The sequence below is a fragment of the Equus caballus genome, chromosome 3, assembly GCF_041296265.1.
Source record: "Equus caballus isolate H_3958 breed thoroughbred chromosome 3, TB-T2T, whole genome shotgun sequence".
Taxonomy (NCBI): Eukaryota; Metazoa; Chordata; class Mammalia; order Perissodactyla; family Equidae; genus Equus; species Equus caballus.
Genome location: NC_091686.1, coordinates 15,800,001 through 15,813,394, shown reverse-complemented (window position 1 = coordinate 15,813,394; position 13,394 = coordinate 15,800,001). Strand labels below are relative to the sequence as shown.

The 13,394-nt window shown below is 36.9% G+C and overlaps 1 protein-coding gene across 4 annotated transcripts in view; it reads left to right on the top strand.

The window, feature by feature from the left end:
• The window catches only part of CDH11 (cadherin 11), a 147,011-nt gene that overhangs the window by 124,234 nt on the left and 9,383 nt on the right, over positions 1-13,394 (top strand). For all 4 annotated transcript variants that reach the window (NM_001143950.3, XM_070261738.1, XM_070261739.1 and 1 more), the window contains 3 exons: positions 525-661; positions 1,491-1,624; positions 1,857-1,974. In NM_001143950.3, the coding sequence (NP_001137422.1) occupies positions 525-661; positions 1,491-1,624; positions 1,857-1,974 (389 nt within the window). The remainder of the gene's footprint in view (positions 1-524; positions 662-1,490; positions 1,625-1,856; positions 1,975-13,394) is intronic.

Below are 13,394 nucleotides of genomic sequence, written 5' to 3'. Positions count from 1 at the left end.
CAAATAAACTAAATAAATTCACTCAAAGTATACTCAGAGTTTTCTTTAAATAAGGAGAAAACTGATTTTTTAAAACCATAAATGATCCTTGATGGTAAATTTAGATAAACTCAAAACTATTTAATATTTCGTATGCAAAAATCTGGCAAAGATTTGATGCTTTTGTGACTTTCTGAGTAGTTTGGGAGCAAGGCAAACCCATTTCCCAAATGCAGTTTCATAAATATTCAGGTGGTGGGTGATTGTAGTAAATATGGAGAATATGCAACATGTTATTACGCTTCTCAATCAAATATGCTAAATAGCTCTTTCATTCATTGTACTGAATAAAGAATTCCAGTGTGGCAAAATGATTTCTATAAAAGATTCATGTACGAAGTTTGAAAAGTAAATTTGATTAAAGAGAAAACCTAGCTCAAGCAATTCATTGAAAAAGTTGCTTTAAATATAGCGTGGAGAAAATATTCAAATATTAAGCTGCTTGGAATGTCTCGGTTTAATTGCCTCATTTGCATTCTGCTTAGGTATTCAATCGATCGTCATACTGACCTCGACAGGTTTTTCACTATTAATGCAGACGATGGTTTTATTAAAACTACGAAACCTTTGGATAGAGAGGAAACTGCCTGGCTCAACATATCGGTTTTTGCAGCAGAAATCCGTAAGTGTTCTCCTAAGGGTTTTGATTCTACTTTACCAAAGATTATTCCTTAAGACTATATATTCTGGAAAATGACAGACAGCTGAGATAGAATGAATTTTTTAGTCTTAAACATATTTTTCAATCTTTAAAATTTATTTTTGGTCATCTCTCTAGGAAGACATATAAGCAAATAGAGATATTTTCATTTTCTCTGGCAGAACTGGCAAGGGAGCTGATAACCCTCAGCAGCTTGAAACTCATAACCGTTACTGAAGGATTCCCCACTTTAGCCTGTTGCTCAGTTTTGTTTAAACCCAGAGCAGCAGAATCCTTAGAGCTGAGATTTGTGGGTTCTTGTTTACCTGTAGACCAATGGTTCTCAAAGTTGCTTGCATCGGAATATCATGGAAGGCTTGATATAACAAAGATTTCTGGATCCTACCCTCAGAGTCTCTGATTCAGTAGGTCTGGGGTCAGGCCTGAGAATTTTCATTTCCAACAAGTTCCCTGAGAGTTGTGATGCTCTGGGGACCCCACTTTAGGAACCACTGTTATGGACCACACTCTGGAGGGCCAGGCTCCATTATAAGCATTTAGAATTAAACCTCAGCATCAGAGTTACCAGAAAAGATGCGATTTAATTTACTAGTCTAATACTGACATTTATTCCAGGACACTTCCCTCACACTGGACCTAGCATACTTCAGGTTTTAGATGGCTTTTGTGCCAATGATGCCTTTCCCTGCACTGCCCGACTGAGTGGCTGTAGCTTACTCTTTCCTAAGAGTAACCTTGGACTAATGTGGATTCCTCCCTTGCATTGACTCTCTGAATTCTCTCCTTCCAGACAAAGTGCATCAGGAAGCCAAAGTCCCAGTGGCCATTAGGGTCCTTGATGTCAATGATAATGCTCCCAAGTTTGCTGCCCCTTATGAAGGCTTCATCTGTGAGAGTGATCAGACCAAGCCACTTTCTAACCAGGTAATGCTGCTTCCCCTCCCCTGGCTATGAGCAAGGCATTTGGAAACAGAGTTTGGTTTTGAGAACATCACCTGGAGATACATCCCATTGCCTAAGAAGGCTTCAGGGCCCTAGTTTAGCTCTGGAGCTATGCTCTCTAATTAAAACTGAGCTGCTTTGCCAGCCAGGAATTTTTGAACAAATGATGTGCCAATGTCAGCATGATTATTTATGGGCCACCTTTCTCTTTCAGCCAATTGTTACAATTAGTGCAGATGACAAGGATGACACGGCCAACGGACCAAGATTTATCTTCAGTCTACCCCCTGAAATCATTCACAATCCAAATTTCACAGTGAGAGACAACAGAGGTTCGTACCAAACTTCCTATGCATTCAGAGAAGTAGAAATGGAAAATTAATGGCATTTATACTGCAGAGCACAAGTATTTTCCCTAATCTTAATAATGCCTTTCTGTTGAAGAACAAACAAGAAATAATAATGTCACCTTTATTTTGAGACATGGGCTCATGTGGTGCATATGAATAAGTGAGTCTAATTTATTTCTCTTTTTTTTGTTGGCTTTGATATTCATGAAGCAGTGGGAAAACCAAGTGGGGAAGCTTACAGGGTCAATATGCAAACAACTTCATTTATCTTTTTTTTAAGAGCTTGATAAACCCTTGAGGAGAAGCATGACTTTATGAATATTGATATCAAGTAAAGCATTAAAAGAGATTAGTTCAACTTTGTAAGGCAATGTAATCTTTCAGCTGGCCTTCCCATCCAAGCCCAGTTTTAATGCAGTGTGGTTGGGCACAGAGCTTGATACCCAAAGGTGGGTGTGGAATTATTGCCTGAAGGACAGGAAGAAAGCATTGTTTGGCCACTGTAATCATGGCAAAATGTCATGTGATTGCTACTTATTGCATCAGTCAAGGAGGTTCTAGACTTACAAATTATTGGAAGTAGTTGTTTTTGTTGTATAGGCCCAAACAAATGCAGTCCCTTGACAAAGTTGGTGGCAGAATCAGGATCAAAAAGTAGGTTTCTTGACTCCTGTACATACTATTTTGGTCTGCACCTGTTCCTAGAAACCTGTGACAATGCAGGTCTGTAGAAACAGGAAGACAAATGTCATCATTCGACAAAGGAATAAAAGATAGTCCTCTTGAGTACATGTGTTTTCATTAGCCACATGCCAGCTATGTACCAGGTTATAGATTGATTGCTTTCCCAGTAACTGAGATCAGGCTTATAGGATCTTAAATTAATCTAATAATTATTATTTCTTTCCCCATCACTGTTACCACTATCATAAATACCAGTAGCTATATGTTCCAGACACCATACCAAGATCCTTCTCATACTCTATCCATTTAATTCTCTCAACACACTGTAGGTAAAGCATATTATTATCATTCCCATTTTGAAGGTGAGGAAAATGAGGCACAGAACCATCCAGTAACTTATTCAAAGTCAATCAGCCACATGGGAGTTAGATCTAGGTTTTAAACCCAGGCAGTCAGAGGCTAGAAGTTACAGCCTTAACTACCGTACCTTAGTAGGTTAATTATTAAAGCAGAGAAGTGTTCCCATTGCTTGTTGGATTTGGAAAGATATGATCTGACATACTTTATTATTATTTCTTGAACTGATTTGAGCGTTTAATTATGGCCCTTATAAATCAAGCACATATCAAATGAGTCTGTGGGGTACAATGTCTTAGATGCTATCGGACATTCTCTCCTGTTGCTTTGTTTTCTGCAGTGGACGTGTTCTTGAGAGCCTAGGTGTGAAGGACGTTATATGGAGACACGTGTTGTAGGAACCCTACAAAACAACCTATGATTCACTTTGTAAATGATTCCCATCATTTTGAAATAGAAACGTTATGTGGAGGTCTTTCATTTTATATTTAATCTAGGATTTTTCTTTTCCGTGTTGGCTTTGGTTGATATGCACCTGTGAGCACCTTAAGCCCCTTAAATGGTAATTCTGCACCAAGACAGATGAGTGGTACTCAATTAGGAGCACATGTACCTCCAGTGGTACACGTACATAATATGGGAATTTCTTTTCGTAAAGGTAGATTTCTCCAAAGCAGGGAGACTCTGGCATGTAGTGGGCATTTAATAAGCATTTCCTGAGCTGAATTGAACAAAGTGGTATAAACAGTGTTCTCATAATACTTTCTAAGATATGCATGCATCTTTGAGTTCATGAGAATCCCTGCCTCCACTCTTGGAAATTTCTTAATTCCTAAATTATTTCTGATCCCATCCTGGGTTGATGGATTGCTCCATTAGCATAGGCTTATGGCAGTTTTATGATGAAGAAGACATGAATACCAAAGAACGTCAGCACACGTTTAGTTTTACCAATAGTGGGGTGATTGACTCTGTTGTCCAGAAAACTCTGGTATTCTCACATACCTCTTATGCTGCCACCTCTTTTATTATATTTTCTCAGATATTTGTGGTCAAACTCTACCTGTGTGTTCATATAATCCTCAACTTACATTTGAGATGTATTCCCAGCAACATCCCTGTTTATCACTGGACACCTCCTGACACAGCAGGTGTTTCTAGGCTTTTCTTACTGTGCAAACTTCCCCTGCATCATTTGCCTTGTCTTCTTTCTTTTTATGTGTGCGATAATACTGAGTTGCTGTTAACTCTCTGAAAACATTACACTAAGACATATTGTTCTCTAGGGAGTTATAAGTATTTCACTTTGTTGCAATATTTGGGGATGCCATCTATATTTTTCAAGGAGATTGTATTGTCATGGATGAGCCAGCCTGCTACACAATCTATCTTCCCTGTCCTTTCCTATAAAAGACTATTCTTACATGGAGCTACCTCTTTTCCAGGGAATTGCTACTTTTTAAGAAAAATGACTTTATTAACTATGGCAAACAGCTAATGAAAACTCCAATGTTTAGAGCTATTACAAAACCTGAAAGCAAAAACAGTCCTATAATTATCATTTAATAGAGTTTCTTTCTACTAGCTCCTAAAAGTAATTACATATTGAAGTAATCCAAAAGGAGTAATCACATTCTCCATCCTATTAATAGCCTACTGAGTTACCAAATTTCTCGGCTGAGACTGTTTTCCATAGAAAACATGAGATAATGGTTTATATCATGCTGAGTAAAAGCCTCAGATTTCTTCCTCTTTGAGTGTTTGCTTCCATTATGCCGTGTAGGTAATCAGGATTGTGTTTGCCTAAACTCGGCATAAGCATTTGGCATATTTAGAAATATAACGGAAGCCATCTTAATACACACAAGCATTTTATTTCACTTTATCTTACTCCATCTACAGCCCGAGCTTCAAAGACAACTCAGCAGGCAGCAGGAAAGTAGAACACAGCCCATCTTGGGCTATTAATACCAAGAAGGGTGCTGTTGGGGCAGGTGAAGAGCTGATCCTTCCAGGTTTTGAGATGTATTTACTTTGAAAATATCAGACTTATGGCATCTCTAAAAACACAAGAAATGTGTAATGGATAAGAAAGTGCAAAGAAAAAAATAATGAACTAGCTCCTCTCATCTGGCTAGCTCTTCATTGGTTTATAAAACTTTCTCCTGGCGATTGTTTCACTTGATTCCTTAAACAGCCCCATGCGGTAGACACATTGGATATTTTTATCCCCATTTTCTAGATGAGAAAGGAATTTGAGACTATCAGAAGCTTCAGAGACTTGCCCAAAGTCATGCTGCCAATAAGTGAGATTAGACTAAAGAGTTTGAGTAGTTGGAGGGTTCCGTCTGATGTATCCAACACTATGTTATGACTACAAAGCTCATGTCTTTTCTAGTTAATTCTGTTTAAAAAATCTTTGTTTACCTCCTAGCAAATAATAATAATCTTCAAAGGAGGAAAAATCTGACATTCAGTTCAATTCATCAATCTAGGATTCAAGGGAGACTATGAACAGAGAAGGACAAACCATGCTTCAATTTCAATTTTCATCACAGCCGTAATAATTGTAGTAAAATATATTTGCAAAAGATTTTATAATTTTCTTTTACTGCATAATTAATAATATATATTCCCTGTAGGAAAATTAGAAAATACAAAATGCACAAATTAAATTAAAGATAATAAAATAACTTGATAACATACTATCCAGAAATAATCACTGCTGGTTTTTAGACCCTTCCAGACTTTTTCTTGGCCTCTATTTTGATCTTTAGAAAAGGCTATCAGAAAATACATGGCCATTTTTTTCCCTCTTAGTAATATGGGATGCACACTTTTCAGCATCAGTCTGCTCATGTCAACATTTTCCTCTAAATATCATCCTAACATCCACTACAAGGCTATCTGACATCAGTTGACTATTGTTGTGTAAGTGCATTGTTTTCAGACACCTTTGCCGAATCTCTATTTGAGGTTTAAGGATAAATTCCTAGAGTGGAATTACTGGCTCAAAATCTTTTGATAGTTAATTGACAAACTGCCCATCAGAAATATTTCGACCACCAAAAATATTTGCAGTACCATCAGTAAAATAGGTGAGGTCTTATTTCCTCACGTTCAAGCTGACTCTAGATGTTTTTATTCTTTTTAGATCATTGACAAATTGATAAGTGAAATATAATCACATTTTCAAATAGTTTCTTTCATTACTATTAAAGCTGAGATTTTTTAAATAAGTATTAATTTATTCTTCTTTTATTTATTTGTTTTGATGAGGGAGAGTGTCCCTGACATAACATCTGTGCCAATCTTGCTCTATTTTATACGTGAGGCGCCACCACAGCGTGGCTTGATGAGCAGTGCTAGGTCTGCTCTTGGGATCTGAACCAGTGAACCCTGGGCCGCCAAAGCACAGTGTGCAAATTTAACCACCATGCCACCGGGCCAGCCCCCATTTCATCTTCTTTGCTTTATAAATTGGCTGTTCATGTCCTTTACCCACTTTTTGAATTGTATATTCATCCATTTGCAATTGATTTGTAAAGTCTCTTCATCTGCTAAAGCTGTTAACCTTTGACCTATTGTACCTATTGTATAGAGTTCCTCAGTGTATCAACTTCCTTTCAGTTCTGATGATGCTGTGTTCTTAAGTACAGATGTTGCACTTTTTGTATCAGTTTTTCTCTGTTTACTATTATCCTTAGGAAGGCTCTCCTTATCCAAAATTAGTATCAATATTCACCTCTCTTTTCTTCCTTCTTATCTATCATGTTTCCCATTTCAACTGTTTCTCCATGTGAAATAAATATACAACCCCCATGCGTTGCCATTTCCTAAATATCATTTAAGAATAATCAGTCATTTCCAACTGCTTTGTTACACCATGTTTATATCATCTGCATTGCATACTCTACGATTTTGGGGGACTTTCAGTTTTTCTCATTCTATTTACTCTAGTACTAATATCATATTTTTCTTTAATGGTTGCATGCATGCATATGTTCAAATCTGACAGATGCCTTCTGCACATTATTATCATTTTATTACTCTTTCCTAAATTTTGGTTTCTTTGTTCCTCGAGAAAGAATTTAGAATTATTTTTCAGGTGCCTGATGTAAGTACCTTTGTGAATTTTATTGTTTATTTAATCCATTAGTAAATTTATGGATTAATTTAAGAACTAAAACTTTAAAATATTCTTCCCATCCAGAAGCATGGTCTGACTTTCCATTGAATGAGTTCTCTTTTTCTTACCATCAGGAATGTTTTATCCTTTTCTTCATTTTTACTCCATACATTTCTTATTAAATTTATGGCTTAGCTACTTTATATTGTCAATGCTGTTGTAAAGTTGATTTTTAACTTATATTTTCTAAGTGACTATTTTTAGTATAAATAGCTATTTTAACTAGTTCATTTATTATTGGACATTGTTCTAAAATGATATAACTTCTCAGCTAATTTTCCTGGATTTTCTAGGAGACAACTATATAAAAAATAATGAGAATTTGCTTCATCGTTTTTTAATATTTGGGGGTTTTTTTGTCTTATTGCATAGATTTTCACTTTTAGAATATGTGCTAAATAATAACAATAATAATGACCACTCTTGGCTTAATTTTTACTATAATGAGGATATTAGTTCTAGCATTTCACCATTAAGCATAACATTAGTTGTTAGATTAAAATTAAGATCCGTATTGTGGGGTGTGTGCATTTGAGTGTGTTTTAAAAGGAAATTTCCTTTCCCATTATTATTTTATTTAAAAAATGAGTATTCAATATTTATCACAGGCAACTTTTGGATTCTAACAAGAAGATAGTATAATTTTACCCTTTGACCTAATGATTTGGACAAATTAATTAAGTTGCAATATCCTAATACTGAACCTCATATTTTTAATTCCCAAACCTCTTGTTCCAAACAATGACCATTTGATAAAATATAGAGGAAAAAGCAAGGGGTAGAGATTAAATGCTTAACTTTACTCTATCTCTGGAAGGAGAACAATCTTAACACCTGAATATTTGACACATAATCCTATTACTGTTTTATAAAAGAAATTGTCAATTATTACGTTATTCCTAATTCACGGATTTAGCTGCTATTTTAAGAGATAAAGACACTGAAATACCGAAAGCTGGACACAACTGGAACACATCCTAGGTTCCTAGAACCCCAAGGCCACATGCTTTCCAATGGTTCTTCTCAAGTAAAGATGAAAGCCTGTCACATCATGGGGTCACTTTATTATTAAAACATTGTGTAGTCATTTAAGCAACAGAGGACAGTTTCAGGAGCTTGCATTAAGTTCCTATTATAACAACAACAAAAATAGTCAGGATTTGCAAGTCAACAGATTAGAAGAGAAGCCCTTTAGATGTCATGAAGCACCTTCCTTATTTCATTTGACCTTCTCTGCCCTTGATGTTTCTTCCATATTTAGTGTCAGTGACATTCATCAAAAACTAGGTATTTCCTCATTCCTCATCTTAATCTCTTCTTTTTATCTTTCATAATCATGGAAAAATGAGCTGTTCTCATGTACTGTGGGCCAGGAAGGGCCCTAGGAGTAAGGCTTTAGCGATGAATCAGACATAGTTCCTAAGGTGGCTGTAGTGAGGAAGGACAGCTAATTTTGATAGTGGCTATTAGTGACCTATCTACAGAGGAGCTGTGACTGTCATGGTAGCCTCCAAGCAGGCCTATCTGATTCCAGGCTTGCCCCCACTTAACTCAGTCCTTGCTAATAAACATACCTGATGCTGTCTCTTTCTTCTTAAAATTCTTCTCTGGCTCTTCATTTCCTATGAATTTTACTGAAACTTAATAGCTTAGTGAGCAAGAAATTATATAATCTATCCCCTGTAAATTTTCCCTCCATCATATCCTTTCTCTTGCTGCAGTAAACCTTAAACTCTAGAACTTTAAACCACCTCTAGTTGTGTAAATATGCCACACTTGCTGGGAATGTACTCCACCTGTCTGTTCCTCCTCTTTCAAGTCTCACCATAAATGAAGTCGCTTAGGTGAAGCTTTGCTGGACATCCCCAGCCTGTCTTGGATGCTTCCTCCTCTGTGCTCCAGGAACTCTGCACTAACCTTTCCTATTTCTCTTATCACTCTGCATTCTAAGCGCTCATTTGCTTGTCTGTCTCCCACTAGAATATAGGTTCTATGGGGCAGTATCCTAACACTTAAGAAAAGAGAGTTGACCAAATGCATGAATTATAAGTGAAAAAGTCGATGGCAAACATGTAATGTGCTTCAGAAATTTCAAGGATTTGTTCTTAGTTATTATTATGGGAAAAACGATTGTGTTATGATAGAAGCTTCAAGCTGAAAAAGACAACCCACCTTTGGTGTTAGAATATTAAGAATGAGTCAATCACCCACCTCTTCCATCCTTTCATCCATTGGTTATTTATTATTCCACAAAGTTGTATTGGACATCTGGGGCTTGGATCCAGGAAGAGATGACCTTCAAATGTCTTCATTTTGCAAGTATAATATTATCAAAGATGGGCCAAGTTGCAGACTAAACAAGCTCTGATACATGATACCTTCAGAGTTAAGTTTGAACTGCTAAAAAAACAGAAAAACAAAACAGAACTGGAAAAAAAAATTGCTTAGGAAGCATTTTTGGCTGATTAAAAGGGAATAGCCAAGACAGATTCTCCCTGATTAGACCAATTGGCCAAGATCTTTCTTTCTTTGCTTTTTTTTCTTTGTTCTAAACTAAAGACATTTTTTTTTATGAGCAGCACCAAATAGCATCCAAATTTGTTTCTTGTTTTTTGCTTTTATAATTTAAAGATAGCCAAACAGATTTCTATGGAACTTTTTTTCCCCTTAATTGCTTCAATATGGAAGATGCTCTGCTGGCAGATCAAAATGGCAGATGTCTTTTAATGCCCTGCCATTTTGCCTGTGTAAATAATTATGTTCCTTTTCTGCCTGAAATTCGTTGCTGCGGTTTGTCCAACACAGAACACAATACATCTGGGAACCCATCCCCTCTCCAACTCCACAAAAAGGAAATAGGTGTTCTTGGAAGCTCAGACGCATTATTTTTTCAAGGTTCCCTCTGGTCATTGACTTAACTAACTCCTAGGGTTTCTCAACTCACTAAAAGACCCTAAATGTTTATACCCCGCTGAATTCCTTAGTAGATTTCCTTGTCTTAAACCAGGAAATATTTAGGCAGTATGTTTCTTACTCCTTCCCTATCACCAAGGAGAAAATTATCCTCAAACGAAAGTGGAGGTAGGGGCCGGCCCAGTGGCATAGTGGTTAAGTTCATCCGCTCCACTTTGGCGGCCCAGGGTTCACAGACTTGGATCCTGCGCGCAGACCTACATACCGCTCATCAAGCCATGCTGTAGCAGCATCCCACACAGAGGAACTAGAAGGACTTACAACTAGGATATACAGCTATGCACTGGGGCTTTGGGGAGAAAAACAATAGAGGAAGCTTGACAACAGATGTTAGCTCAGAGCCAAGCTCACTAATAAAATATCAAGACAACTTTTTTACAAAAAAATAAGGTGGAGGGAGAGTTGATTCTAAGGGATGTGCTGAAAAATCTATTAATGCCAACAAACAATGCACACTTAGATGTCTTGTACACTCATGCACATAAGTAATTATTCCTATGATGTTATTTGTTATATTTAATATTTTGCCAATCCCTCAGTATCAAAGACGTTAATTAAAAGATCATGATTACCCCCTCCCCAGTAGTGGGCAATTCCTTGATTCAGTTGGAAGACCTTACAGCCATCAGAGTCTCGGGTCAAGCAATTTACTTTGTTAGTATTTTAAGACTAGTCTCTTATTGAATTTACCTCATTGTAGCATTTCCTTCCTTCTTAAATATTGGAAAAATAGTAGATTTCTTTCTGCCTCTTGCGTGTTGGTTTGTTTATGAAGGTGTGTGTATGTTTCTGAAAATGCTGTGGGAAAGGAGGTATTAAATGTGAGTCTCTCTGCCATATAATTCTTAGGTTTCTAAGAGCAGTTCTTTTATCTGGGATCTGAGTCCACCTGGATCTTCCTGTAGGCTTTGATGGTGTCCATGTAATTATATAACCATGTCAGGGAAATTTGGTAAAAAAAGAACCAAAGTAATTTTCATACAATAATATCAGGATTCTGGAGTCTGCTGTGTGTTATTAAAAATATCGTGAAACCTAGAGGGGTTTGAATCTTAGTTTTGTTTGTATTTTCCATATTATTGTGAGTAATTGCTTCCTTCTTTGTTTCTCAATTTCCTTTCCTATAAAATAAAGGTAATTATACTTTCTGTACATAGTTTCAAAAATTCTTTGGGATAAGCTATGCGGAAGCGACAAAGAGTAAGGTTTACACATATTACTAGCTCAATAAATGTGGCTTAGTTGAATCGGACTCAGCCTAAATAATAAAAAAGAATAATGAGATAAAAAGATGACGATATTTAGCAGGAACAAAATCCACGATATATGTGCAAGCAGCATTGATCAGGTTAGGTTCAAAGTGCAGAGTGGTGGAAGAGGGAAACTGGAAATTGACTGCAAGATAATGAATCAGTAAAATCTGACTGTGGAAAAGCCAGATTGATGCTGAGATGTAGTGAAAGGAACATCATTCAGCTATTTATTCTGTTAACACACCAAACACTGCTAAATGCACAAAGATGAGTGAGACAGGTCCCTGCCCTCAAGGAGATGACTGTCTGGTGGAGAGGTTAGGCATTCGAACAATCACATAAACTGTGAAATTGAAATATGCAATATGTGCCATGACTACAGGTAGATAGTTCATGTGGCATTCAGAAAGGCAAGAAAATAAAGATACAGAGACAAGCTGTTAAGTTCACCTTTAAGCATTAGTAATATCGGAAATATAAATGCTACAAACTTTAAAAATATTGTTTGAAATTTCTATTATTTCAGTCCCTTAGATTGAAGGTGGCAAACAGTGGCATCAAAAATTAAAATTAATTTTTCAAAAATCACAAATCTCAGCATAAAAATCTAAATAATTAAACTTTCCAATGATGTCTGTTGTAATTGTGTAGCATTTATACTTCTGAAATTCTTAGAGCTTAAAACTCCACTAAGGCTTTTGGGACACACACTATATACAGTGTATGTATTTTACATATGTGCTTATATATATATATATATATATATATAGTTTTCTATTATCATGGTAAAGCTATTGCCACATTTCTCTGGATAGTGGAAAGAGCCCAGAGGAAAGTAATCAAATAATGCTTATTCTGCTAGTGACTGCATAACTAAGCGTCCTCAAGTGCGTGGAAGCCTTTTATGCAGTAGCTAGATTACTTTGTCTCTGAGGCTGCAGCAGAAAGGGTAGAATAGCTAGATTTGGGTCAGAAGTAGATAAAATAAGAGCAAGGGTTGACCTAGATTCTCCATATCTTTAACAGTCTCAAAAGAAGGGTCCCAGACAGATGTACCCTGGGCCTTTCTTCACAGGCTGAAGTGTCTCTGATCGGGTCAAGCAGTGGGGAATCTTAAGCTTCAGAGCAGAGGACAGAGGAAAAGGAGTGGCAAGGAAGAGCATGTTAAGAGCTTTAGGGAAACAGGTGAGAGTACAGGTGCTTTGCTGCAGGGCATCCTCTTTTCAAGTTACTAACATGGAGGGGCTATGATCATAAACTGTCCATGTTGCTCTGCTCCCAATTTTCCTTTTTTTCTTTGGCTAATACAAGGTTGGTACCCAGTGCAACCCAGTACCCTATCTGTCGAAAGCTGTTTCCCCACCATAATTTTTCTTTCTGATGTCAGTTGTATGTGTCCCTCCACTGGGCCACATCATCATCATAACCCTTACTTGCATCCCCAAACTGGTACCATGGAGACCATTGTTATCAGGGACCTGTACATTTTGTTAGTGTAATGACAACGTATACAGGTAAACACAGCATATGATTAGGCGGCCAGGTTGTAGACATAAAAATTTGAAACCTGAATTTATTTCCCGTTAATAGAAACACTGCAATTTGTGCATGACATGTACTGGTAATTAGTGGCCCCATTTTCAAGTTTTTGCCTAAGAAGGAAAAAAAAAAAGGAATTGTCTTCACGTCTGTGGCCAGAGTTGAGAAAGTTGGATGTCAGGATGAAAAACTAAGGTGCTTGAAACACATTTTCTTATCATGGGAAATATGTTGCCCGGGACTGAAGACTGTGAACTCTTTTCTTACCCCAGGATGATGAGCGCTTCTGTGTAGGCACTTGGATTCAAAGCTGTGACATTTCCAAGAATTTGCCTGCCGCCCTTTGCCAATAAGTTTCTCTTCTTCATTAGTCTACTGCTCAAAAAGGAGAGCTTCCAGAAAAGAAT